Source organism: Mauremys reevesii, linkage group 24 (genome assembly GCF_016161935.1).
Source record: "Mauremys reevesii isolate NIE-2019 linkage group 24, ASM1616193v1, whole genome shotgun sequence".
In the NCBI taxonomy this organism is placed as follows: domain Eukaryota; kingdom Metazoa; phylum Chordata; order Testudines; family Geoemydidae; genus Mauremys; species Mauremys reevesii.
Genome location: NC_052646.1, coordinates 907,617 through 935,213, shown reverse-complemented (window position 1 = coordinate 935,213; position 27,597 = coordinate 907,617). Strand labels below are relative to the sequence as shown.

At 65.5% G+C, this 27,597-nt stretch overlaps 1 protein-coding gene across 5 annotated transcripts; it reads right to left on the bottom strand.

The window, feature by feature from the left end:
* Positions 1–929: 929 nt before the first annotated feature.
* SHC1 (SHC adaptor protein 1) lies at positions 930–27,548 on the bottom strand. 5 transcript variants are annotated; one of them, XM_039512539.1, is made up of 14 exons: positions 27,397–27,546; positions 21,132–21,196; positions 12,768–12,929; positions 8,832–8,902; positions 8,068–8,131; positions 6,691–6,810; positions 5,822–5,875; positions 5,457–5,508; positions 5,044–5,170; positions 4,647–4,818; positions 4,263–4,323; positions 3,655–3,819; positions 3,230–3,492; positions 930–2,796 (listed from the first exon to the last, which is right to left on the bottom strand). In XM_039512539.1, the coding sequence occupies exons 2-14, from the start codon at positions 21,141–21,143 to the stop codon at positions 2,668–2,670; spliced, it is 1,452 nt and encodes a 483-aa protein (XP_039368473.1). In that variant the 5' UTR covers positions 21,144–21,196; positions 27,397–27,546; the 3' UTR covers positions 930–2,667. The 5 variants fall into 5 exon arrangements, with proteins under 5 accessions (XP_039368473.1, XP_039368474.1, XP_039368475.1 ...); XM_039512540.1 differs by lacking the exon at positions 21,132–21,196 and having other exon boundaries at positions 27,397–27,548; XM_039512541.1 differs by lacking the exon at positions 12,768–12,929 and having other exon boundaries at positions 27,397–27,545.
* Positions 27,549–27,597: the final 49 nt, after the last annotated feature.

The window sequence follows — 27,597 nt, the reverse complement described above, 5'->3', positions numbered from 1 at the left end:
GGGCCCCCCACCCTGGGAGCTGATCCCCTCGCTGGGGCCCCTGCCCATGGGGCACCTCCAAGTCGGGCTAGAGGGAGGCCAAGACCCCAGGAGCTGAGCTCCCCCCGTTCTGCCCCCAGGGAGCCAGGAGCTGAGCGCCCCCCCAGGGAGCCAGGCCAGGAGCTGAGCGCCCCCTTCAGCTGAGCGCCCCACACTCCTCCCCAGGGAGCCAGGAGCTGAGCTCCCCCCGTTCTGCCCCCAGGGAGCTCCCCCCCACACTCCCCACACACAGCAGGGCTGGGCGTTCTGCCCCAGGGAGCCAGGAGCCGAGCTCCCCCACACGCCTCCCCCCAGGGAGCCAGGAGCTGAGCTCCCCCCGTTCTGCCCCCAGGGAGCCAGCAGCTGAGCGCCCCCACACTCCTCCCCACAGGGAGCCAGCAGCTGAGCTCCCCCCGTTCTGCCCCCAGGAGCCAGGGCAGGGCTGGGTGCTCCTGCCCCCAGCTTGCTGGGGCTGTCCAGCCCTTCCAGTCTGGCCTGGCGCAAGCAGCCCTCATAGGTGGCTGAGCCCTGGCCCAGCTCTGAACAGCCATGGCTGGGGGGCAGCTGGCCACGGGGCTGGGGCAACGCTCTGCTGCCCTCCCGCTGCAGGGATGTTAACTCCTTTGCAGCCGCCAGCTGCAGCAGCAGGCGCCCGCTGGGGAGATCTCAGGCAGGGGCGGCCGAGCAGGGGCAGTTACTGGCCATGTAAAACTGAGGGTCTAAGAGCCTAGGAGAGGGGCCGCTGGGGCCCAAAGGGCAAAGCCTCAGCCTGCTGGTTCAGAGACCCCTCAGCCAAGCACACGCCCTGTGTACCCTGGATAAGGAGCAGCTGCTGGACATGGATACAGCATGCACCTTCCTGCACGGACCCCTCCCCTCCCGTCAGACAAGGAGCCACTCACAGCCACGCCTTAAAGAAATACTAACTTTAATAATAGCCATCCGATTCCTTTGGTATAATCAAGACCTGGTAACAAATCAAACCCATATAAAGGAGAAAGAGAGAAAGGGGAGGAGAGAAAGCAAAACCCTCCCCCCCTCTGAGCCCAGGCTGACTCCTCTGAGGGCAGCAGGAGGCGGGAGGGGGAGGGTTACACTTTGGCTTCAGAGTATAACAATGTGCATGCAACACTGGGATCCCCACACTCCGTGCAGACCGGGCGGGGGGGGGGGCAGGCTCCATGCCCTGCAGGGAGACGGCTCACCTGCCACTGCAGCAGAGCCTGGGAAGCCCAGGAGGCTGCTCCCGGCGGATGCTGCTTAGCGCTGGCTGGGGAGAAACAGCAGAGCTCAGGCCAGCTGTCCTGTCCCCCTGGGACCTCAGGAACCCACTTGTCCCCTGATGTGGGGAGCTCTGGTTCCCCCTTCTGGGTGCTACGTGCTTCCTTTGGCTGCGTGGTTGGCCCGGGCCGAGCTGGGGTACAGGGAACTGGCTGTGTCACACCCTGCCCAAGGGGCAGCAGGATGTAGCGTACAGCACTATGTCCCCCTGTCCCCCCCGCAAGGACAGGGGCCAAGGGGCTCTTGCTCTCCTATGGAGAACCCCATTTACCCCATCTAATTTCCATCCGTGCCGCTCCCTGGACACAGACTAGGAGCTGCGTCCAGGACAAGGAGTGGGACTGTGAGCAGCCTGCTGCAGAAGGGGCCACCTGAGCCCTGCTTCCAGCCAGCAGGACGCTGGGACGGGACCGCTGGCTGCGGCCTCTGGGAGCCGGTGGAGCCTTGTGTGAGGACAGTGGCTGTGCTCCCAGCACTGCCCCAGCAGCTAGGGTGGGCTGACTGCTCTCCCTAGCCCGCCCCAGGGCCGACTGCTTTGCATAAGTATCTGGGACCTGCGGAGGGTCAAGGCACAGAGTTAATACGTAAAGTGATCGGGTACATTCGGTGTGCGGCCGGCCCAGCCTTGTGCTTCGCGGAGCAGAGGGCTGGGTTCACCTGGGGAGGGCAGGGCAGGGGGCCCTCCACTCCCGCCCTCTGGGGAAAGTCTCCCTTGTTCTCACCCTGTGCAGCAGGAGCCATGGTGCTGCTCTGTGGTGCAGTGGCTCTCCCAAAGGGGTCACACAGGTGGTGCCACCCATGGGATTGCAGGGGAATGGCAGATGAGAATCCAGCCCTTCCCTGCTGGGGGTGAGCTGCCTCTCAGGGGAGGGCGGGGGCCAGGAGTGCTCTGCAACCTCCAGACAGGCAGGCCTCTGAGCCAATAGGATTGACCCTCACCTTCCTCACAGAGGCTCAGCAGGCACTCAGAGGTCAGGGCAGGCTCCCTCCCAAGGGGGGGGATGAACACGAGGTGAGGGCATGTGGTTGCAATTGGCCTTCGGAGCAGTGCCCACAGCCGCCCAGGCTGGAGTTTGGTGCTAGCGGAGGTGGAGCCGTGGCTGGTGCAGCTCCCTGGATGCAGAAACAGGCCCCCTCCCTCTGCCCAGTACCCAGCCCTGGCTCCTCTGGCCACCTCCACCTCTGCTCTGTCTCCGGAGGGGCTGCTGTGAGCCCAGGGAGTCTGAGCTCATGGCGGAGAGACGGGGAGCCCCAGGGCCTCCTGGGCAAGCAGCGGCTGAACCAGTCCAAGAGCCCTGCTGGCAGACAGGGGATGAGAAGGCCAGGGTGGGCAGGGCGGGAGGGGGGCTCCCCGAGGCCCCCCACGCCTCACAGTCTCCTCTCCACAGGCTGCTGCAGGCACAGCTCGCTGCCGGCCGAGATGATGGGCAGGTGATTGTCCATGTGGTAGCTGATCAGGTGACTGACGCTCTCAAAGCGATGATCCTTCGTCCGCACCTGCAAGGGCCAGAAACGGGGCTCAAGGGATGGCCAGGAAGTGGGTGGAGCCAGGAGGCACGTGCACCCTCTTGTGACCAAATGAGACATGGCGGCAGGAGCCAGTGTCCTGTTCCCTTGCAGGACCCGACTGAGGCATCTCCAGGAGGGAGGGGTGGCCATACCCACTTCTGGCGCGGGGGTGACTAAGGGCCCATGGGGCTGAGCGGGAGCCAAGGCTGGAGCAGGACAGCAGGCTCCTGTCAATCATTCTCACGCACAAGAACCCAGGAGCCCATGGCGGTGCTGGCCCCGTGCCCAGCCGGCACCCCAGGACACCTGCAGTGGCTTGGCTCGTCTCTGGGCTCCCAGCTCTGGTTCTCTCTTCCCTCGAGCGCCAAGCCTGCAGGACTGGGGAAGGGAGCCCCCCGCCATGGCCCCAGGGCCAACTCACCACTCCCTCGGGGTCGACCAGCAGCAGGTGCTTGGGCTGCCCGCCCTGCAGCCCGGTCAGCACGTACTGGCCCGGTGTGGTGGTGCTCTCCCGCACCAGGAAGTCCCCGTTCACCTTCAGCAGCTTCTCCGCCTCCTTGCGGCTCATCTTCCCGTGGTACCAGGGCTCCCGCCGCAGCTGCTCCTCCATGGAGGCCAGGAGCTGGGCCGGCGGCAGCCCCACCGGCACCGCGGGCGGGACCCGCAGGGCGTCCTCGAAGGGCTCTGCGGGGGAGAGGAGCAGGGGTTGGATGGACACGGAGCCCACACTCGCTCCTGTGCCCTGGGGCTCTAGCCGGTTGGACAGAGGCAAGCCAGGCCCCTCAGCCCAGCAACCACGCAGAGCCAATCAATGCCAGCCCAGAGCTGGCGCAGAGGGCCACTCACTCATGTCGAAGAGGTCTCGCTGGGCACTGCCATTGGCCGTGCCCGGGATGCTGGCAGCAGAGGCCTGGCGCGACCTGTCCAGGTTCTGCACGTTGACGTAGGACGGGTCATCAAACAGGTCGGTGCGGATGGCTGGGCCAGCGCCGGGGGCGTATTTATCCCTTCCTGCATGGAGGGGAGCTGCAGTTAGCAGGGCTTGCCAGCCCCCCCACCCCCCACCTCAGCTACAGGGTCCAACACCCCCCTGCTGGGCCTTGGGTTACCCCAGGAACTGCCGGCAGAGACCCCAGCTAGGGGGCAGCAGGGGGCCAGCCCCACACTCTGCTGGGATCCCTTGATTTGCTCCATGTGATCCTGGCAAACCCAAAGATGATGCAGGACCGGACCCAGGGACATGAAAGTCTTGGGGCATTTGGCTCCTGGCCTTGGCACACACAGGGGATGCTCAGAGATTCGCCCGTCCCACTGCGGAGGGCAGCGGGGAGGCAATGCTAGAGCTGGCACCGCTGTGAGGGGCAGGAAGGTGTCTTAGCCGCACCGTGCCAGGCCATGCGGCCCCCAGCAGGTGGGCGAGGGAGCCTGTGGCACAACTGCCCGTGGTCCAGTACCTTGGGCAGGCGGGTGCTGCTTCCGGGGGTCGTGCTCTGTGCTGGACATCTGGCCCACAGGCTGCAGGAGGAAGAGACAGGCGGTGAGTAGCCAAGGCTCAGGCTGCTCCCTTCTCCTCCCCGTGCCCGCAGCACCCAGCTCCAGTGGCCTCCAGCCTGACCATCTGCCATCCATCCGACTGGCAACAGGCAGCGCCCCCTGTGCCAGGTCTCACCCCGGGGTCATTGGCCAGGTGGCCCCAGGCCCTCTTCCAGCCACAGCATGGGGATGGCAGCTCCCCTCCGAGCTGGCACCAAGGGACCCGTCTGGCACGGCCCTGGGAAGGGGCCCAGTGGGACGAGCCAGTGGGAGCGACACCCTCACCCCCCACAAGCGGCGCTTACCAGCGTTGCCCCCAGGTGATTGGGCGTCTGTGCCACACTGGCGCCGTCACGAAGCCGCATGTCCACCACGCCCCCCAGGGGCGGCTCTTTGCCGGGGAAGTCGTTGTAGTACTGGTGGTCCGATGGCTCTTCCTCCTCCTCGTCCCAGGCCGAGCCGTCAAACCCGGCCATTCTAGGGGTGGGGAGCAGTAGGTGAGCGGCAATGCACCCCAGCTCTGCCGCATGCCCTCCACTCCCCCACCGGCTCCATGCCCAGCGCCTCACCAAGGGCCCGGCAGGGCCTGGACTGGAGCCAGGCAGCCAGTGCATCCTGCCCAGAGCCCTGCCGGCTGGGCAGGGTGCTCCATGGGCAACCCCACCCAGCAGCACCCCTCTGAGGCACTGCTACCCCCCATACCTGTCATGGGGAGTGACGAGCTTGGGGGGGTTTTTCAAGTACTGCTTGAAGCGCAGCTCGAAGGCCTGCCCAATGGTGCTGATCACGTCCTGCGCCAGGCCCTCGGGGCACTCCAGGATATGGCAGGCTGGGGAGGGAACAAAGGCAGGGCTCAGAGGGAGGGACCCCCCCAAACACACACATGCACACCCCGGGACACTGCCAGGCTGTCGTTACACCCACCCCGGCAGCAGGGCCCCAGCAAAGCAACTGCTGCTGCAGGCCTGGAGCCAGCCAGGGCATGCAGGGGGGTGGCCAACCCAGCTCTCATGGCCCCGGCTGGTTGGGGGGCAGTGCTGGGCCGCGGCAGGCATCCAGCAGCGGTGGGGTTAATGGCTGCGCCAGCCGGCCAGGAGATGGCACAAGTCACTCACCTCTCTGATTGACGGGGTCTTTGGCAACGTAGGCAACGTACTCTGCAGTGTCCTGTGGGAGAGACGCAGCGGGTAAGGTGACAGCAGCACCGGAGCTTGGGGGAGGGCAGCCCTACCCATCACCCACAGCCTAGTGCTCAGCGCACCAACGGCAGTCCCAGGTGTGAGGCTGGATGAAGGGCTGGGGGCTGTCCCAGGGCACCAGCCCGGCCCTGCTGGAGCAGTAAGGGGGGTGCCGGCCAGATGCAGGGGCCAGCGGTGGGGGAGAGCCCCCTCCCCCGAGGGAGCCCTGGGCAGAGGTGGGATGGAGCCCAGCCATCAGGGGAACCTGGCCACGGAGCAAAGGCCCCCAGCTGCTCACTCACCGGGTCTCCCCCGGAGGCGAAGGAGATGGACTGCATGTGATGGTTGGCGATGATCTGTGGGGAAGGGAGAGTCCTTGGTTAGACTGTGCCGAACTGGGAATGTTCTTCATGTTTTCTTTGAATTCTGGGGGGGGCTGTGATGCAGCAGGGAGAGGGAAGTGTTGGCCTGGGAAGGTTGCAGGGGAGTTTTGCTGGGACTGGCTGCACTGGGGATGGGAGACTTTCCTTGAGGCCAGATACCTGAGCAGGTAACATGAGAACCCAGGAGGGAGGTTGGAGCCAGGTGACACCTCTGCCCAGGAAATGGACAAAGGCTGGGGGAGGAGCCGGGGGGAGGCTGAGTGAGACAGCTGGAGGGAGTTTCAGTTTGGAGCTGGCTGGGAAATGGAGGGGGGGCCAGATGGGGCTCTGGCCTCCCTGTCCCCAAGATGGACCTGGCTGAGGGGTCCTGGTTGTACCTACAAGCCCTGCTTGGGACTGTGTTACTGGCTGGCTGAGTCATGGTGAGTGGCAGGAAGCCGGGGGTGCAGGCCTTGTCTCCCCCAAACTCCGTGACATAGACACAGCACCCAGCTGCTTTGCCCAGCCAGGGATGCCTGTGTGGGGGAGGTACCCCCAGGGACGCCCCCTGCAGCTGGCAGCCATGGACCTGCCCTGCACAGTGCCCTGTACTGTGGCGTCATGGGCCTGGGTCGAACCAGTGACCCTCTGTGGGGGGCCCAGCACACGGGGGACGAGGGGCAGGCCTGGCCTGTGTCCCCCAGGGGAGCGGAGCTGCGGACTGGGTAGGCAGGGGCAAGAGCCCCCCGCTGGTTGCTCCCCAGCCAGAGCAGGCAGGGAGGGGGCTCTGTGGCCCCAGCGAGTCTCACCTGTTTGCAGTCGGACGCCATGAGGTTGAGGCTGCTGGTGGAGATGGTGAGGGTGATGGGCATGCCGGCGAACTTGAGGTTGCTCTTGCCCAGGATGGAGTTCAGCGAGCGGCCGCAGGGCTGCGGAAGCAAAGGGCCGTCCGCTAGGGGGCTGGGGCCAAGAACCCCCCGTCCCTGCCCAGGCGGGCCCCCGAGCGCCCAGGGCTCAGCACTTCGCATCTACCACCCCAGGCAGCCCCAGGCCCGGCACCTGGGAGCCTCTCCACAGCATAAGAACATAAGAACGGCCGTACCGGGTCAGACCAAAGGTCCATCTAGCCCAGTATCTGTCTACCGACAGTGGCCAATGCCAGGTGCCCCGGAGGGAGTGAATCTAACAGGCAATGATCAAGTGATCTCTCTCCTGCCATCCATCTCCATCCTCTGACGAACAGAGGCTAGGGACACCATTCTTACCCATCCTGGCTAATAGCCATTTATGGACTTAGCCACCATGAATTTATCCAGTCCCCTTTTAAACATTGTTATAGTCCTAGCCTTCACAACCTCCTCAGGTAAGGAGTTCCACAAGTTGACTGTGCGCTGCGTGAAGAAGAACTTCCTTTTATTTGTTTTAAACCTGCTGCCTATTAATTTCATTTGGTGACCCCTAGTTCTTGTATTATGGGAATAAGTAAATAACTTTTCCTTATCCACTTTCTCCACATCACTCATGATTTTATATGCCTCTATCATGTCCCCCCTTAGTCTCCTCTTTTCCAAGCAGAGCGCCGAGGCCCTGGGCTCAGTCACACCGGCTCCCTGTGCAGGCCCCACCGCCCGGGAAAGGCAGCAGCCCAGCCCCTCCGGCCTGGCTTAGCACTCGATCTCCCCCCACCTCACATCCATTAACCAGCAGCACTGAGCGGGGGAGGGCTGCTCTGGAGCAGCCAGCCTCACTCCTCCATTAGCGCCGCTATTGATCAGCCCCCCACAGCGAGGGACCTATCCCAGCCCAGCCGCGGCTGCCATCCCACTGCCAGGGGCAGCCGCAGGGGCTGGCAGCTCCTGCTCCAATAGATAAGGGGGGGAGCATGGGGGTGCACGGGCACCTTCCCAGCCCCTAGTGTCCCCCCCAAAGCCTCCTGCCAGACACCGGCACTGCCTGATTCCTAGACCCCGGGGTCAATTTCCAGTTCTGACGCAGCTGAGCGGGGCCTGGTCCTTCCCGCCCCCCTGGGGTGAGTGGGTGAGAGCATAAGTGTGTGGGAAGCGAAGGAGCCGAGTCCTGGCCCTTTGCCTCTGCACCCCGACCATGTCCGCCCCCACCCCGGCCCCAGACTCTGGGCTCCTGCTCCAACCGCCAGAGTGCGCGGCCCTTACCCAGCCTGGCCTTACCTTCCTCCTCCGGACGGCTCCCTTGGCACCAGGCACTGCCTCGCACACCAGGCTGATCGCCTCCCTGCGGGGACCACAGGGCAAAGTCAGGGCAGCCCCAGGGAGCGGCCAGGCCCCAGCGAGCGGCCAGGCCCCAGCCATTTCCCCCAGGGACCCCCCCCCCCAGTATCCCTTCCCCCAGGGCCAGGTGACACACAGACTCCTGAGTGCTGGGAGGGCAGGCACAGATCTTAGCCCACTTGGGGTGAGTGAAGCTAGAAGGAGCCTGGAAGGGGGATCGGCCCTGCCCCCCAAAGAGGCCGCAGTCATTCATACACACCAGCCTTGCACAAAGGGGCCACGGGTCGTGGGCTGGGAAGGGACTCCCATCCTGAGAGTCTCCAAACCATCCTCTCCAGGCTGGCACAGTGGGGCCCAGCCGGGGGGAGGGACGCGGGCGGGGCCTCCTTTGCCTGGCAGAGGCTGGAGCGAGCGTCTGGTTTCACTAAGAAGCACCGGTCTCCCTGGCACCTCCTATGCAGCTGCCATTCAGACCCCAGCACGCTCCTTGGTGGGGGGCAGGGGGCACCGTGGGATGTGCTCTGGGCCCAGAGTGGCCTGGCTGCTCAACCGCAGGGCACTGGATCAGAACCCACTCTCCGGGTCCGTGGGCATCAGCGCAGGGGGTACGTGCGGAGGCACCTCCCAGCGTGAGGCCTCTCTGCCCACACCCAGCGTCCGAGTGCCTGCGGGGCTCCCAGGAGGTTGGGGGGCCTGCGGCTCACCTGGTTACCTGAGTCCTGGTGTTGAAATCCAGCGCCCGCATGGACTGGAGAACTTCCACGCAGCCCATGTACTGAGAGAGAGCGAGAGAGAGCGCATCAGACGCCAGGATAGGGGTCAGCCCTATGACCCCCCCAAGCCTGCTGGGATGGCACAGCCCTGGCAGCAGGGCTGCAATGCTACAGGGGTGGAACAGGGGAGGGGCTGTGTCTGGGCTCTGGCTGCCTCACCAAAGGCCATGCACGGCTCCCCACCACCCCCTGTGGGCTCACACCAGGAGGTGGGGAGCAGAAATACTACAGTGCTAAAGAACCCTCCCTGTGTTTCCCTAGGGGAGGGTCTGGGCTGGTGCCTGGCTCTGGGGCACCATCCCTGAGATGCCAACGCCCTCCAGGCACCCCCTCAGGGATTTCACCACACAGATCCCAGCAAAACTGTGGTGCCAACTCCACCCCTGCTGCAGCTCAGCCAGTGCACACGCCCCTGGCCCCAGGGCAGCTCAACCACTGCACACGCCCAGCCCCAGGGCAGCTCAACCACTGCACACACCCAGCCCCTGGCCCCCGGGCAGTTCAACCACTGCACACGCCCAGCCCCCGGCCCCCAGGCAGTTCAACCACTGCACACGCCCAGCCCCCGGGCAGCTCAACCACGGCACATGCCCAGCCCCCGGCCCCAGGGCAGCTCAACCACTGCACACGCCCAGCCCCTGGCCCCCGGGCAGTTCAACCACTGCACACGCCCAGCCCCCGGCCCCCAGGCAGTTCAACCACTGCACACGCCCAGCCCCAGGGCAGCTCAGCCACTGCACACGCCCAGCCCCCGGCCCCCAGGCAGTTCAACCGCTGCACACACCCAGCCCCCAGGCAGTTCAACCACTGCACACGCCCCGGCCCCCGGCCCCCAGGCAGTTCAACCACTGCACACGCCCAGCTCCCGGCCCCCAGGCAGTTCAACCGCTGCACACACCCAGCCCCCAGGCCGTTCAACCACTGCACACGCCCCGGCCCCCGGCCCCCAGGCAGTTCAACCACTGCACACGCCCAGCTCCCGGCCCCCAGGCAGTTCAACCACTGCACACGCCCCAGCCCCAGGGCAGCTCAGCCACTGCACACGCCCCAGCCCCCAGCCCCAGGGCAGCTCAACCACTGCACACGCCCCGGCCCCCGGGCAGCTCAGCCGCTGCACACGCCCCGGCCCCCAGCCCCAGGGCAGCTCAACCACTGCACACGCCCCGGCCCCCGGGCAGCTCAGCCGCTGCACACGCCCCGGCCCCCGGGCAGCTCAGCCGCCGCACACGCCCCGGCCCCAGGGCAGCTCAGCCGCCGCACACGCCCCGGCCCCAGGGCAGCTCAGCCGCCGCACACGCCCCGGCCCCAGGGCAGCTCAGCCGCCGCTGCGCCCGGCCCCAGGGCAGCTCAGCCGCCGCACACGCCCCGGCCCCAGGGCAGCTCAGCCGCCGCACACGCCCCGGCCCCCGGGCAGCTCAGCCCAGGCATCGCAGGAAGTTAGTAGGAGGAACCCATCATTCCTTGCAGGGGTCAGTAACCCACCCTCTCTGCTTCCACGACCCAGCCCCTCTGGACCCTCAGGAGGGGCCCTGCACCACCCAGGGCTGGAGGAGCCAGGACACCCAGGGGCTCGGGGGATGGGGAAGGTGTGTGTGGGGGGAGATGCTAGATGATTAAAAGGGCACAATTCAAAAGCCCCATTGCCAGGATGGTTTCAGGAGCCCGCTGGTGCCCCTTGGCTTGGCAGATGCCAGCTGGGCAGCACTGGCCCTGTGGGCGGTTGCTCCCTGCCCCGGCTGGGCTAGGCACTCATGCCAGACACAGTAACTCTCACACCTGCCTACCAGGAACAAAGCTTCTCTGTTTGTGGCCTTGATGCTGGGGGGGGGCAGGGGGGCTTCTCTGAAGAGTTCCATCCAGCCTTCTCTGTCTGTTCCTATGCTGCGGGGATGGGGGCTCAGGGCTCTGAGGGGAGGATCCCAGCAAGGGACTCTGAGCAGGGCCCCCTGCGAGCCCCTGCAGGCTGGAAACGGGGCTGTGTAATCCTGGCTCAGGTCACAAGTGAAACGAGCTGGCTGGTCTCAGCCTGGTGCTCCCTGTGCATGTCCTGCCCCAAATGCGTTGCACACACCCAGGCTGTGAGCTGCGTCAGCAGAGCTGGGGGGAGCAAGGGGCTGCCCGACAGAGCTGGGTGTGGGAAGCTGAGCCCCCGTCCCCAGCCCTGCCCCAGCCCCCGAGGCAGCACTCAGTAGCAGGGACCCGGGCGGCCAGCCAAGCAGAAATGCAAACAGGAAAAGACCAGCCAAGCTGGTATGTGGGGGGAAGTGCCCCACCACGCACGTGGCTCGGCAGGCTGAGCTCACCCCATGGAGGGAGACGGCCAGGAGCGCCGCAGCACCACGGCCCAGGGCGTCTCTCGGAGCAGAGAGCTGCGGTACTGGGCTCCAGGCACACGCGAGTCTGGCTTGGTGCTGCTCTCTGCCACATGGCACCAGTGCCGCAGTGCCATTGTGGGAGGCTGACCAGCACGTCCTGGGCTCTGTCCCCAGGGCCCCGGGCAGGGCTTAAGCAGCATCCACGGACTGGGTCCAGGTATGACACCTCCTCATCAGTTACTGGGAGTGGACCACATCCACCCTGACTGAATTGGCCTTCACCACTGGTTCTCCCCTTGTGAGGCAACTCCCTTCTCTTCATGTGCCAATACACAGTTAGGCCTGGCTCTGTAATTTCACTCCATGCAGCTGAGGGTTTTCTACCCACGAAAGCTTATGCCCAAAGAAATCTGTTAGTCATGAAGGTGCCACCGGACTCCTCCTCGTGTGGGTATGGCTGGGCATGCCCAGTGCACGGCACATGGGGTAAAGGGTGATCCAGCAGATGGTGCAGCCCAGAGACTTTGATCCCAGCATGCCGTGCTCCACCTCCACGCGAGCGGCCAGGCAGCAAAGCATGCTGGGAACTGCAGTCTCCACGGGCAGCTCCGACAAAGCCCCCCATTGCCAAACCAAACGCCCATCGGACGGAGTGCAGGGGTCCCTGCATGGAGTGACAGGGACCCCCAGCTGGGAGCAGGGTCTGGCGGGCTGTGCTGGGTCACAGGCAGGGGGAAGGCTCCTGGCCGCCTGCATCTGCTCAGCAAGTGCCTCTGCGCCCGACAGGCTCCGGGACCAGGGCGCAAGGCTGCCTCGGAGACACGCGCACCAGGGCCAAGCAAGAGGCTGGTGCCAATGCAAGCGAGGGAGCCTGGCAACACTTCTCCAAGGAGCAGCTGTGTGCTGGGGGGCTGCCTTGGGCTGCCTTGCAAGGCCCCCACCCCGCCTGCCACACCACTCCACTCGCAGCGGGTGTGGCAGCCGCTGGCCCAGGGGCTTAGAGACAACAGCGGGGCCCCGGGTGCCATCTGCGGCCCTCCGGAAGGGCGGGGGGCCAGCCAGCTGCGGCTGAGGTGCACGAAAGGGGAAGAAAACCCCACTGGGCACACAGGAAGCAGCTGTTTCCAGGGCAGCTCCCCTCCCAGCCCACAGAGGAGGGGCCCCCGGCGGGCAGGGGTTTGGAACCCTTGGGTGAAGGGCAGAGGCACTGGACTCCCCGAGCAGCAGCACTGCAGAGCCACGCAGGGCTGGGCACCTGCAGGCTACCCCCTCCATGCAGGCAATGACCGTGCCCGAGTTCAGAGACATGCCCTTCCTGGCCCTCCCGTTGTCTCCCCCGTGTTCCCCCTGGAGGGCAGTGCACAAAGGGGAAAGTGCCATTTGTGCCAGATCGGCAGGGCGAGCTCCCCACACACTGCCCTGCCCGGGGGCCTCTGCTGGGGCGGTGGGGCGTGGAGCAGTGCCCCCTGCTGGGGGGCTGGGATAGCTGCTCAGGCAGGTGTGGTCACCCCCCTCCCCTCCCCACCCCGCCGGGGCGCCCCGCTGCACTCACCCTGACGAGGTAGGAGACACCGGGGCCCATGACCTTGTCGTCGGGGTGCAGCCAGCCGCGGGTGGGCTTATTGACGAAGCTGCCGTGGCGGGTCCATTCGTCGCCCCCCAGCTGGCCGCCTTCCACCCGCGTCTTCTTCCCACAGCTCAGCTTGTTCATATCCTGGGGACAGACAGCAACAGGCCCCGCTGAATCGGGGCTGGAGGCACCCGCCGTAGCCAGCACCGCACCCGGCTCCTCGAGGCTCCCCGCCTCCTTCATGCCGACAGCCGAGAAGCCCCGCAGGCTGAGCAGGTTGGCGGGGTAGGAGAGCTTCAGGTTGGCCATTTTGGGGAAGAAGGAGCACAGGGTGGTGGGGCTGTCCTCGGTCTCCGACGAGAGCTCCCCGATGGGCAGCATGGGGCTGAGGGAGGACGACGACAGGGAGCCAGGCAGGGACTGCGTGGCGACGAGGGACTCCACTGGGGACCCCGCGCCGGCCACTGCCTCCTCCAGGGAGGAGACCGACTCGTTCCGGAGGTGGCTGTATTTACTCTTCTGCAGCAGATCCATGCTGGAGGGGCTCCGGAGCAGAGAGTGAGGTGGCAGCCCCCCGGAAAGGCAAGGAGCCTAGGGCAGCCAGCACCCTGCAGAGCAGGAACTCCAGAAACACGGGGCTAGGCCAGCTCCCGCGCCAGCCCCTCTCCAGCACAGCATGACCGCTAGGAGAGCCGGCCCCAGCGATCCCGGCACTGAGCCCCCAGCCAGCCAAAGGGACGCTGGGTGAGTGTCACCAGGAGCAGGCAGGAGGGAGCAGCAGCGTCTGTTCACAGTCAAAGCTCATCTCCCCGCGACACACAGCCCTGGGTGCACCAGCGCTCCCTGGGTCTGACCAGCCAGCGGGCTCCCACCTCGTTACAGCCAGTCAACAACAAGCAGCATGGCGAGGACAGGACAGGGAGGGACACGCCGGTGCAGCCAGCTGGAGAGCAACCCCTGGCCCCTGCCCGATCCCAGCTCAGCTGCAAAGAGGAAGCAGGCGAGGCCACTGGCTGCACCCGAGGGGGCCGTGTGCTCAGCAGCCCGGTGGGCGAGGCAGCCGGAGCCACAGGCTGAGCCCAGGCTGCTGCTCCTCCACCTGGCAGGAGATCCTGAAGCCGTGCTGCCCAGAGCCCATTGTCCAGTCCAGCGCCCGGCACCCTGCCAGCACTCCCCAGCCTGCTGCACCAGCCCAGCTCCCGCCGGCACCAGCTAGCAGGAAACCAGAGGCATGAATATTTAAAGTCCGGAGACAAGGCAGCCACAGAGTGTGTTCCAGCCCAGCCTGGCTGCACTCCGGGCACCAGCCTGCAGCCGACGAGGCCCCCTCTGGGGGTCCCGTGGGCAAGGAGGGATGCGGCGGGCGCACGTGTCCAGCCAGGGCCTGGTGCCCCAGAGAGGAGCAGGGCCGGGTGCTCCGGATCCGGCCGGGCAGGGCGCAGGAAGCTGGTGCGTTCAGCCGGCCTCGGCCACAGGTTCCCCAGCTGCCGGGAGCCGGGGAGGGAGCTGCTGCAGCCGCTGCTAATTGCTGCTGCTTCCTGCGTGGAGCTGGCGCTAAGTGACTGCGGCTCCCAGGAGAGGAGAGGAAGGGCAGTGCTGACTCACAGCCTCTGCCCACAGCCTGTCAGGGGGAGCCTCGCTCGCTGGCTCCCTCCCGAAGGGGTGGGGTCGCAGGGAGTATCTGGAGCAGAAAATCAAGGTCACAGGCGTGGGGCGGAGCCAGAGCAGGGGGCTCTGCCTGCTGAGCACATGGGGGCAGCACAGACCGGGGGGTGCCCCCTCTCTGCAGGGACCCGTGGGCCTGTGTGCCAGGTGGGGGCAGCACAGCTCCCCACGCTCAGCCCTTTCCCCCATCCAGCCCAACGTCCCCGGGCACCAGCAGGATGGGTACAGCAGGGCCCCGCGGCACAGAGCAACGGGCTCCCCCAGCACCCCACGCCAACTCCCTTACCGTGCTGTGCCCCAGACTCTCCGCCCCTCCCGCTGTGGGTGGAGAGAGCCTTCTCCTCGGCAGCGCCTGCCACCCGCAGCAACCGTTTGCAGACCCACGCACCGGATGTGCCCCTGCCCTCCCCAAACCTGCCAGTCTCCCTGAGCACCGAGCTTGTTCCAGCACTGCGGGTGCTGGGGGGCAGCACATCGGGGCACGTGAGACCCTAACCCCATGTTCTCACGCCCTTTGCGTGTCACTTTCACCCAGGCCCAAGCCCCAGGGAGCGGCAGCCCCCCCCCCCCCACCGCGTGCTACTGCAGCCAGCCCTGGAAATGGCAGCACTGGGCTGAGGCCAGAGGCCTCCAGGGCAGACTCAGGTTGGCGTTTGTACTAACTGAGGTGTGAGAGATACAATCAGCAACTTGCAAACTGGCAGCTCCCCACTGGGCCACAGACCGTGTCTGGAGAACACGGAGCTCTCTAGCCCAGCAGCCCTCACTAGTGTTCAGAGTTAACGCCCAATTTAGGCCACACCACTCAGAGCTATTGTTTCAGGCTCCCTGCAGACTCAGGACAACAGCTCTGCCTCGGTTCCATGCAAAACCCTTTGGCTGCTCTGCAGCCAGAAGGGCTGGAAATACAAGGGTTGGACTCCGTAGCAAACCGTGCTGGGCACCAAAGACCCTGGCTTCAGCACTGGACCCAATGCCCCTTCCGACCACTCTGGCTCTGAATGGAGGCTGAGAGGCCGGAGCTGAGCCCTGCAGGGCAGGACGGGTATTCCTGGGCACTGCCACCCCTCAACACTCCCAGAGCCAAACACATCGCATGGGAGCTCCGGCTCCGAGCGGCACCACCTCGCCATGACCACCCCCCCAGCCCAGGTGTCAGTGCTTGCCAGCTGCTGTGTGAGCCCTGGCAGGCAGCCACGCGCAGCGAGGGAAATGGAAGGCTGGCCAAGGCTGGAAATAGCCTCCCGAGCGGAGCGCGAAGCGTCGCACAGGGACTGCTGCTAACTATAGCAGGGAGGCTCAGCTGGCCTCCAGGAACCACCAGCACCACAGGGAAGAGTCCTCGTGCGCAGCGGTGATACCCCTGTGTGCACCCCCCAGGGAGATCCCTGTGCACCCCCACCCCAGGGCGATCCCCTGTGCGCACACACCTCCCCAGGGCGATCCCCTGTGCGCACACACCTCCCCAGGGCGATCCCCTGTGCGCACACACCTCCCAGCAGGATTCACCAGTGCTCACCACAGCCTCTTGCACCAGGCCCCTGCATGGTCTGGGACAGAGCAGAGCTCACCCTGGCCTGGGGCCCAGCAGCTCTGCACAACCACTTGAAAGAAATGCAGGAAGCCTGGGGCCAGGAAGCAGCGACTCACTCACGGACCCGGCATTTCCCTGAGCCAAGCCCTGTGTGTTCCACCCCACAGCCTAGCCAGGCAGCATGCCCTTGGCAGGCAATGGAGGGGGCTTGCGCCCCCCAGAGGCCAGACAGCTGCACACTGCCCTCTGCTGGAAGGGGCGAACAGCCAGCCAATGGAAATGGAGTCGAGTCCAGGCGTCCCAGGCACCCTCTCCGGCAGTGAGCGCCCAGCCTCTCGGCTCCAGCCCTGCACCAAGGTGCTGTGCCCTACCTGCCTATCACGCCTTGGGATGGGGAGCTGGAGCTGGAGCCACTCTGCCAGCGGCATCAGGTGCTCGGTGCAGAGCAGCCCCAGCAGCAGCGGGAGGGAGGAAGAGCTCTCCAGTGCCTGAACCCCCCTGCTCTGCGCCTTTTCCACTCCCCCTTGAGCCAAGGGTCTGTTCCTTGCCCGCCCCACCTCCCTGGAGCAGCTTCCTACAGCGCAGGGGCCAGGATCACAGCTGGCTGGCGTCACACACAGGAAGCAGCTGCCCTTGGGAGCAGGGAGTGAGGGGCAAAGGGAGCAGCTCAGGGCTTTGCCTTAACTCCTTCACTCCCAGCCCGGGCCCAGCCCCGGAGCACAAGGGTGGGGGAGCAGGCACGGGCGGTGAGGGCTTGGTGTGGGGCTCTACCAACCGATCCCAACCGAGACCTGATCCTCTAACTCACTCCTGGTCTGCAGGTTCCCCTGCTATCCCAGCCAGACTCCCGCAGCTCTGCCAGTGCCCCTCGCTCCCGACCCGCAGCCCTGGCTATCCCAGCCCTGGGCTCCCGCCCCCAGCTCCGCCAGTGCCCCTCAATCCTGACCCACAGCCCTGGGCTCCCGCCCCCAGCTCTGCCAGTGCCCCTCAATCCTGACCCGCAGCCCCGGCTATCCCAGCCCTGGGCTCCCCCCCAGCTCTGTCAGTGCCCCTCAATCCCAACCCACAGCCCCGGCTGTCATGGGGTCCCCGGGCGCTGCTCTGGAACTGCTCCCCACAAAGCCAGGCAGGACTCTGGGGAGCCTCCTCTCCCTCGGAGCAGCCTGTCTGCAGGGCAAGAAGCTCCCACAGCTTCACCTCCTGGGTCTCTCCTTGGAGCATTCAGCATCCTCTGCCCCTCCGTGCGCTTCCCACAGCGAGTCCGCCCAGGCGGGGTCCTGGGGGAGCCACAGGGTCCTGCCCCCCCACTGCACAGTCAGACGTGACTCTCAGCCAGCCAGTAACACAGAGGTTTATTTAGATGACAGGAACACGGTCTTGCCGGTACAGACAACAGGATCCCCTTTAGTTAGGTTCATCTGCGGCCCCCAGCCAGGGAGGCCACAGCCCCGTTGGGAAGCCCAAGCCCCATCGGGGCCGCCCCTCCATTTCCCAGCCAGCTCCAAAACTGAAACTCCCCCCAGCCTCTCACTCAGCCTCCCTCCGGCTCCTCCCCCAGTCTTTGTGTCCTTTGTTCAGTGTCCCAGGCAGAGGTGTCACCTGGCCTCCAACCCCCCTCCTGGGGTCTCAGGTTACATGCTCAGGTACCTCCCTTCCCCAAGGCCGTCCCTGCAAAACTCCCCTGAAACCTTCCCAGGTCAACACTCCCCACTCAGCACTCACAGAACACAGCAAGAACATTCCCACTTCGTCACACCGGCTATGGCAGCCCCGGGCTCCCCCCCCAGCTCTGTCAGTGCCCCATAATCCTGACCCGCAGCCCCTGCCAGCCCAGCCCTGGGCTCCCCCCCCAGCTCTGCCAGTGCCCCTCAATCCTGACCCGCAGCCCCTGCCAGCCCAGCCCTGGGCTCCCAGCTCTGCCAGTGCCCCTCAATCCTGACCCCTGCCAGCCCAGGCCCCAAAATCCTGACCCAGCCCCCTGCCAGCCCAGCCCTGGGCTCCCCAGCTCTGCCAGTGCCCCTCAATCCTGACCCGCAGCCCCTGCCAGCCCAGCCCTGGGCTCCCCCCCAGCTCTGCCAGTGCCCCTCAAGCCTGACCCGCAGCCCTGCCAGCCCAGCCCTGGGCTCTCCCCCAGCTCTGCCAGTGCCCCTCAATCCTGACCCGCAGCCCCTGCCAGCCCAGCCCTGGGCTCCCCGCTAGCTCTGCCAGTGCCCCTCAATCCTGACCCACAGCCCCTGCCAGCCCAGCCCTGGGCTCCCCCCCAGCTCTGCCAGTGCCCCTCAATCCTGACCCGCAGCCCCTGCCAGCCCAGCCCTGGGCTCCCCCCCAGCTCTGCCAGTGCCCCTCAATCCTGACCCGCAGCCCCTGCCAGCCCAGCCCTGGGCTCCCCACCTCCAGCTCTCTCAGTGCCCCTCACTGCTGCCCCATGTTCCCTCTGCTAGAACAGTCCTTGGTTTCCCAGACACGGAGCACAGGTTACACGGACCTGAGCCAAATTGCAGAGATTTAGCAAGAAGAACAAAGTGGAACTAGGATGGGACTGGATAACTCACGTCACACGTGTCTTGGGCCAGGCGGAGCCACCCCCGGCAGACACAGAGGCTCCTTGGTCCCCAGAGTCCCATTTGCACAAGTGAGCCCCTCGGCAGAGACAAGCAGTCAAGCTGGGGCTCCACCAGGATCGGGAAGCGCGCCCGGCTCCCCCCAGCACAACCACCGAGGGACAGCTGGGTAAACCCCTCCCAGTCACCCGCCGCCCACTCAGGCAACAGAGGGGAAACACACCCCGGCTGGGTCTGGACTGGCGGCCTCAGGAGCCCTGTCCCAGTCACGTGCCCCCCACCCCGTGGGGCCGCTCGCCAGGCAGGACCAGCCAGGCTCTCCCATCTCTGCAACCGGGGACAGGGCATTGTTAGGTTCAAAGCTGCTGCAGGTGTAGCTCCCCAGGACATAACAGCTGCAGCAGCCACCTCCCCAGGGCCAGCTGGTGGCTCTGCACCCCCCAATGGGGCACCCCAGCCCTCGGGTGTAGTCCCCTGGGATGGAGAGCACGTGATGGGGGACTCCGCTAGCTACACCTACAGCACTGCCTGTATGCGGCCGGCAAGGGCCCCCCCCCCGCCGGGGAGCACCGGGGCCGGCTGAAGGCAGGTCTGGGAAGTAGCCCGGGCCAGAAGGGGAGTCTGCAGCCCGTGTGTGGCAGAGCCATTAGCAAGGTTTAACTGGTTGGCACGGCAGTGGGGGGGAGCCCATGCCTAAGAGGGGGTTAAGTCAGAGCCCCACGGGAGCCCTGGATGCTGCAGGGCGGTGGAGGAGGCAGAGCTGCTCTCTCCCAGCCCTGGGATGATGCAGGGACAAGGCCTGGGGGATGGGGAGCCAGGGCCCTTGGAGAGCCAGACCCTGAGCCCTGCCCAGATCCCTGGGGACTGGGAAAGCAGGTGGGCCAGGAGTCTGGACTAGAGAGACACCTGGTCTGACCCAGCCTGTCAACAACAGTGGCCACGCGAGGCCTAACTCTTCTCAGCCGCCAGTGCACAGGGAGCCCCCTCCCCGCCAGGCCCAGCATTCCCAGGGAGCCATCGCCCGCCAGGCCCAGCGTTCCCGGGGAGCCATCGCCCGCCAGGCCCAGCGTTCCCGGGGAGCCATCGCCCGCCAGGCCCAGCGTTCCCGGGGAGCCATCGCCCGCCAGGCGGCAGCATGGGGCCAGGAGAGCAGAAGCCGGCCCCAGGGCTCTGCGGGCTCACGGGGGGACCAGGCCCGTGCTTTCCAGCCACCCTGCTGCGCTCCTGGCAAAGGCCAGAGAGCAGGGCCCATGCAGCGCTGCCCCAGCCAGGCGTTGCGGTGCAGGGACCCAGGAGGGGGGAGTGCGGCGCAGCTGCTAGGCACGGTACGTGCTCTCTGGCTGTTGGACTCCAGCAGAATCCAGCCCCTGTCCCAGGGCTGAGCGCGCTGGCTCCAGCCCTGCAGGATCCCATTTCCGGAGAGCTGGTGGGGAAAACAAACTCTGCGGACAGCCCTCCCCCACAGCCAGTGAGCAGCCTGAGAGACATCGGGAGACTCCTCCAGCCCTGCCGGACGCTCTGAGGAGCAGAGTTCACAGGGCCGGAGCCCCTCGGGCCCATGCTGGAAGCCTCCCAACTCCCTCTTTGGGGCAGTTGCACACAGTGGCTCTGCCTGAGCCTCCGCTGCAGGGTCCAGCACCCGACGCCCTCCCAGGAAATGCGAACCCGGGAGCTGAGACAGAATTTTGAAGCAAGCGAGCAGCTTGGGAGGAGACTCACGCAGAGCCATGCGCGCACACCCTGACGCACAGAGGCAGTCTGCGAGTTCAGGAGACGCGGCACCAATTCACCCCTCCTGGGCCCGGCCTCCCCGCCCTCGGTGACGTGCCCGGAGACACGGCTACTCGTGGGGAAGCCGTTTGTTCTCACCCAGAGCTGACACAAGGTCCCTTGGACAGGCCAGGACCGCCGGCGTTCCTCCCAGCCCAGCAGGGCCCAACGAGCGTGACACGACAGGCTCAGCTCCAGGATCGTGTGGCAGGGGGCCAGTGATTTCGTTCCACGCGCTGGGAACGGCGCTTACGCCACCCTCCCAAAGGCCCGGCCTGGTGCTCTGGTGATCCCCTGGCAGACTGCAATGCCAACGTGCAGCCACACGGCAGGCTGCAGACGTGCGGCTCAGGAAATGCACCAGAGAAGGGAGATGTGCAGAAGGCTCCCCAGGAAGGCGGGCAGATGTTCGGCGAGGTTCGGCCAGTGGCAGGCACAGCAGAGGCATCGGTGACACCGCTACCAGATCCCCCGGGGTGACAGAATCTGTGTCCCAGATACCATGGGCACACCAGCCCTCTCTCCCTCATGCACATGCAGGCTCCCTGCAACTCTCTGCGACAGCAGGAGCCGTGCATGCAACGGCTCCTCACCACCAAGGGGGACAGAAAATTGCGGGACCCCCAAGAGTCACATTCATGGCCCCCTTTGGGGTCATGACCCCGCGGCTGGGCACAGCTGCTCAGTGAGAAACACACCAGAGCCCAGAGAGAAGGCGCAGGAGAGGCCAGCGGGTCCGAGCGAGAGAAGGAAAGTCTGGTCCATCACCAAAGCCGCCTACCCACCACCACAGGCCCCGAGAGCCGCTGGCCTTACCACGTACTCCATCTGCGCCGCACACGGGGAGCAGAGCTGCAGAGCCCTTCTGCGTGGAGTCCAACCTGCGGTTCAGCGACAAACAGGGCGTTAGCCCAGCCCGCGAGGAGGCTGCCGTGCACTCAGCACTGACGGGGCGAAGCGAACCACTCGCCACAGCTCGTGAAGACACCCCACCATCGCGCTGCTTGGCTCCGTCCAAGCCAGGCCTGCCCCAGGAGGTCACCATGAGCTGGGGAGGAGAGGGCGTCTGGCCGCTGGGGACCGTATGGGGAGCCCCTGGCCCTGGCTCCTCGTTTGGATCCCTGCTTGCCTGGCACCCGCTCCCCCTGAGGAGGCCTAGCAGACAAGTGCGGAAAGTTTGGGGTCTCAGCCAAGGTGAGCCTGGCTCGATCTGCCAAGAGATGCCGAGGCCCGGAGCAGCCGGGGTGCAGTGGGGAGGTGAAGGGACACCTGGGAACGCTGCTTGCCACACACACATCCAGCCAGCCCACGGGAATCTCCCTTAGAGGAGCAGCAAACCCAGGGAGCCACTGAGACGACATTGGAAGCCCAGATCCTTGTGCAGCAGCCCAGAGCAAACAAGCCCAGGGGCCTGCCCGCCTCCAGACAGAACCTTCTGTGACACCACAGCCAGTGGGCCAGACTGACGCGCCCTGCAAAGAGGGGCTGGGCTCTCATCCCCACAGCCAGGAAGGCAGCAAAGCAGAGGGGGCCCATGGCTGGGTCCCAGCAAACACCCAGGGCTGCACCAAGTCCCAGCCCCCTCCCAGGCCATGCACCAAGGGGTCTCCCTGAGTGAGCCGCCCGGGCTGCTCGTGGGACTGCCCAGGACACTGTGCAGCTTTGCTGGGTTAGTGCCCCCCCGGGGGTGGCCCACAGCACCATACAGAGCCCATGGGTGGGGACGCTGCACTCACCTCCCGAGGACACCGCCCCTGCGGGCCCAGCCACTCCTCCGCCTGGGGAAGCAGCATTCGCAGCCCAGCCGCTGCCTGACTCCTGCCCAGAGCAGCGCCCAGCAGAGGCCATGAGGGGTAGGAAGGAGGCCAGGGAAGGGGAGAAGGTTCCAGGCCCAGGGCAGTGGGCACAGCTCCTTCTATGGCCCAGAACACCCTACGCAGCTCCCAGGCCCGCCCCTCCTCCCTTTGGCCCAGGAAACCGCCCTCCAAACACAGCAGAGAAACAAACCCAATTTACTTCCTGGTAGCTACTGGGCCCTGCAATCCCAGCCCCACGGCGCTAACCTGATCAGCCCAGGCGGATGTTGGCCAGACTGGGCAGGGCACGGCAGCATGCCCAGGCCGGTTACTGATGGCCAAGGGAACTACCAACCAACTCCTGCAGTGCAAAGGCCCTGATTAGTGACAGATGGGGGAAGGGAGCAGGCACAAGGGGGGTGCTCCCTCCAGGCTGGGCTAAACACACACACCCTTGCTGGGGTGGGGGGCGCATGCTTAGCTTGCAGGCTGGGCCCGGCTTGCCCTGGCCAGAGGCGCAATCCCAGTCCCCAGTGACACCTGCTTAATGCAGCTGGCACCTGGAGGCATCGAGACAACAGGTTTAGTGGGAAACAAGATGCAGCTTCACTGGCATTGACGTTATGGCCCCTCGGACAGGCTGAGGTCAGACCCCCCAGGGCCGGGTGCGGCCAGAGACACAGACACAGACACACCCCTCTACCTCCTGGGGCCGGCACAGCTAGAGACACCCCCCCCGCCCCCCGCCAAGGGCCGGGTGCGGCCAGAGACATGCCCCGCTCCCCTCCTCGCGGGGCCGGGCGCTGCCAGAGACACAGACACAGACACACACACACACCCCTCTACCTCCCGGGGCCGGGCACAGCTAGAGACACCCTCCCCCCGGGGCCGGGCGCAGCCCAAGACACTCCCCCACCCTCGGGGCCGGGTGCGGCCCGTCTGCAGCAGAGATGGGCCAGGCAAGGGACACCCCCCAGCTCCTCAGCGCAGGCCCCCGGGGGCATCGCAGAGCCACGGACAGGCCAGCTGGGAGTAGATGTCACTTGCCCTTTGACCCCGTGTCCAAGGGTAACATCCCATTAGCATGAGCCAGTGCAAGAAGTTCACAGCTAGCTGAGCCTTCGGCGGGGCTGTGGGGCGCTCGGCTCCGCTCCAGGGCACCCCAGGACCCAGATAAAGGACTGGGACTCCCTGCCAAGGTGAGCCGTCACACAACGCACACGGCCCAGAGGGAGGGGAGATGGGAGCACAGCCACTGCTAGGGTGGGACATGGGAGCCCACAAGATACCCCAGAGGTGCTGGAACAAGGCAATGCCCAGGTAGCCCCCAGGGGCTCTCCGACCAGCCCAGCCAAAGGCCCCTTCCTTCCCCAGGGCTACAAGAGCTAAAGGCGGCTGAGGGTAAACCCCAATCAATCAGAGCTGGCAGCATAAAGTCAGGGACCACTGGTGCCACCACCCCTCCCCTAAACACCATGTCTGGCTCCCTGCCCCCAGCTGCCCCCCCGAGCTGGCCTGAGCCCAATCCCAGACACGGGGCACGCAGGGCAGGCGCCAAGCAGCAGTTTGGCCAGAGGCTGGTGTGGTCTCTCCCCTGAGCCTTCTAGACAGGAAGCTCTTTGGATCTACTGAGCATCCCCCCCGGTGTGGGCACTGGGGCAGCCCCCAGCATGCAGCCCTGGGCACACACAATGCCAAGCCATCTGGGGTGCCTGCAAAGCCGAGCGCCTCCTACGAGGCAGGAGAAATCCGCTTTCAAAGCCTGCGTCCCCGAGGTTATTTCAGTCCCTTTCTTCTGCTCACAATGGCAGAGACAGGGAAAGAGTTTTTCCCATCCGGGACTGGATCCAGGCTCTGGCTTGCCCAAGTGAACCAAAGCCCCGCTCTTTGCAGGGCAGAGCTACCCCTCCCCACTCACATCCTCCCTGTGAGCCGGGGGATTAGCACACTGGACATGGAGCATGATATGCCCCGGAGCCTGAGGCTCACATCCGTTCTACCAAGCTATGAGCCCCAGCTGGGCCCACCTGGTTCCACCACGAAGATTCACAACACAGGAGGCTTCTCTGCACCCTAAATCTCATTTCCTATCAGCTATTTCCTGACTCAGCATTTCTGTGCAGGGGTGGGAGCAGGAGCTGCCTGGATCTGAGCAGAGCAGCACCTGGCACGCAGGTTGGCTGGGCAGCTGCCATGCAGCATGGCGAGGGCAGGGGAGTCATGCCAGCAGCAGGCTCAACTAGTGGCTATTTCCCAGGAGCCTCACTCAGATAGGGCCCTGTGACTAGAGAGGCCCAGATTATATCCCTCGCCCACAGGGGAAGAGTTCAGACATAAATAAATAAGCAGCCATTAGGGCTTAGGCAGCCAGCAATAAATCACGTGGCAGAGCCGCCAGGCACAACACGGGCAAGGCAGCGAAACTTCAGCAGCTTTGCCAGCAGAGCCTGGTGCCATTAAAGTGACGCTCACCCCATGTCACTTCAGGGAACACTCCAAGCTACCCACACAGCAGCAACCAGGGGGGATCCCAAGCCAGGACAGAGCACAGCACAGAACCACAGCCAGGCTCAGGTTGGAGGCTGTTGTGCACTGGAGGGGGAGCACAGATGGGCAGAGAAGCATAAGGGAGCGTTGGGCTTTTGGAGTATTCCTGCTCACTGCAGCTTCTGATGCCAAGACCTCAGGGAGGGTCTTAAAATACATCCAGGGGGAAGGCTCTGCGAGGCTGGGACACAAAGGCCGCAATTTAGGTGTTAATCCAAGTCCCTAGCAACAGAACCAGTGACTAATCCTACCCACCCAAACTCCCACCGCACACTGTAATTTACCAACATCAGCTACAAAACCCAAAGTTTAAACACCACTCATATTCTGACAGCAAACCACAAGAGGCAGGAAATTCACAGGCCGGGTGAGAACCCAGGCTGTGTTTATGCAACACGGCTGGGCTCGGTGGTGAGAGAACGCTGCACTCGCAGCCTGAACTTGGCATTTCTGCACTGGCCTCAATAGCGCTGGTTCAGTTGCCTCTCAGGGGGAAGAGTCCAGCCTGTGAAATATACACCCAACAAGCGACAGCCCAGCACAGAGTCTATGCCCTTTGTTTACAATAGCATCTATCACAGCAGGAGTCGTCCATCATTCTCTTTTGGTGCACACGGACCTAGTGCCCAAAGGGCCCTGGGCAACAGACGAGCCAGACTGTGCCAAAGGCGACGCAGCCTGATCAACGGCAGGCCAGACGTGACTCCCAAACCCTCCGCCCTACACAGGAGACAAATGTTCCAAAATCTCGCTGGGACCGGCGAGCATTCCACACAGCTGCCCCGCCCACGGGGGCAGCAGCTGCAAGCCCCTCACGGTCAGACAGTCAAATCCCCCGACCTGCCCCTTGCCACGTCATGGTATAGAACGCACAGCCGCAGCTTGGGCAACCCCTTGGAGCCCCTTTGGGATCACAGGCTCAAGCTGGCGCTGCGCAGGGACCGGCGTGATCCGCCTGGCATAGCTACCTGCAGTGCTCGGCTTTCCAAAGCACCAGTGCCCAGTTCCCAGGGCCACGAACCTGCCCAAGCCACTGCTGAGACCTTCCCAAACAGCTCCCAAACTCAGTCAAAGCTCTGCAGACGAGTGCCACGTGTCTGCTCCTCCCAGGGCCAGGTGTTGAGCGAGGGATTTACCGCCCAGACACGTTACTCTATGCCCCCAAGAGCAAACCAGAGCTACTCGGTCTGCCGGCCCAAGCAGGGGGAGACAGCCTCACAGGCTGGGACGAGGAGAGGCTGCCGGGAAGCCACAGGAAATGAAGAAACACCAGGAATGTTTCCAACCGGGGGAGGAAGGTGAAATCACAGCCGGACAAAGGTTACCAGGGATGTAAACACCAAGCTTGGCCCTCAGCCCCCACTTCCTGTGGGAAGGGGGCGTGTGGTGGGTGGCAGCCAAAGGAAGCCACACTCACAGCTTCCCATGCTTTGGCTCCACTGCACCCAGGCTGGGACTAGAGAGCAATACAGCCCTGTGACCCACATGGGGAAAGGAGCAACTTGCCCCCACACCCCGTCCCAACTGTCTGCGCCAAGTGGAACCCGGAGCAGCCAGCGCTGGCCTGTACCCAGGCCTCCTGTTCACGGAGCCAGCCGGGCTGCCCTGGCAATCACCTCACAGGGATGGAGGCTAAAAGCGAGGTGGCCACGGGTGTCCTGCTGGGACCCAACCAGCCCTGGTCTGAGGCACAGGGAACTGGGTCCATCTCACCCTGCCAGCGGCCCTTGCTTACTCACCATCTGCTCTATGATACACAGGGGAAAGTACAAGCACCCAGAGGCTCCCTGCCACTGGCAGGTAACCGCCCAGCTCAGGGTGCCCCACAGGGACATCTCACGGCCCCCCCTAGATTTTAACTGTCCAGCAAGGAGCGAAAGGCCCCCGGGAACCCAGTGCAGGCTCAGTGACAGTAACTGGCCCACGGCTGGCACCATCTACACCCCGGCCGCAGGAGTGATGGAGAACAGGCAGAGAGGGGCACTGGGGTGGGCAAAGAGTGAGCAAGGGGGCAGCCAAGGGGGGGAAGAGGACCCTGGGGGACAGGCCATGAGAGGAGGAGCACGAGTGGGGGAGACACAGGCAGGATTCTGGGGGGCACCAGAGCCAGGGGGTTTGTCACATCTGGGGAACCTGGTGGGCAAAGGGGGAGTCATGGGGAGCCGGTAGGGAGCTGAGCCCCTGGAGCACAGGGGGCACCACAGGAAGTGGGGCAGGGGCGGGGCAAAAAGGGGATGGGGCTCAGGACAGGAGGTTGGGGAGCCAGGCCGGGGGGGGTGGCGGGGCGGGAGATCAGACCAGGTGCAGGACCGGTCCGGGGGATCAGGCTGGGGGTTGCGGGGCGGGGATCGGGCCCGGGGCAGGACCGGTCGTGGGGTGGGAAGGCCTGGGGGTGGACGGGGCGGGGTTGGGGATCAGGCCCAGGCAGGACCGGGCGGTTGGGGGCAGGGATCGGGCCCGGGGTTGGGGATCGGGCCGGGGCAGGACGGGAAGGCCTGGGGGTGGACGGGGGGGGTGGGGGGGGGGGCCAGGCAGGACCGCGGTTGGATCGGGCCCGGGGGGGGGTTGGGGGGATCGGGCCGGGGCAGGACCGGCGGGGGCAGGACATCGGGCCGGGGGGGTGTTGAGGGGGTCCGGCCCGGGGGGAGGGATCGGGCCCGGGGCAGGACCGGGGGAGCAGGACCGGGCCGGGCGGGGGAGCGCACAGGAGGGGGCCGGGGGCCGCGAGCGGCTCTCACCGGGGCACCATGGATCCTCCGGGCTCGCTCGGCTGCCGGCGGCCGCGGCTCCAGCACAAACTTCTGCCCGGACCCTCCCTCAGCCACTCACTTCCGGCCCCACGCCCCCAGCTCGGCCTCATCGGGCCCCGTCACGTGACGGGGGAGCGCGACGCTCCAGACAAACGCCGGCCGCCGGAGACGAGCCAATAGGAACGCACG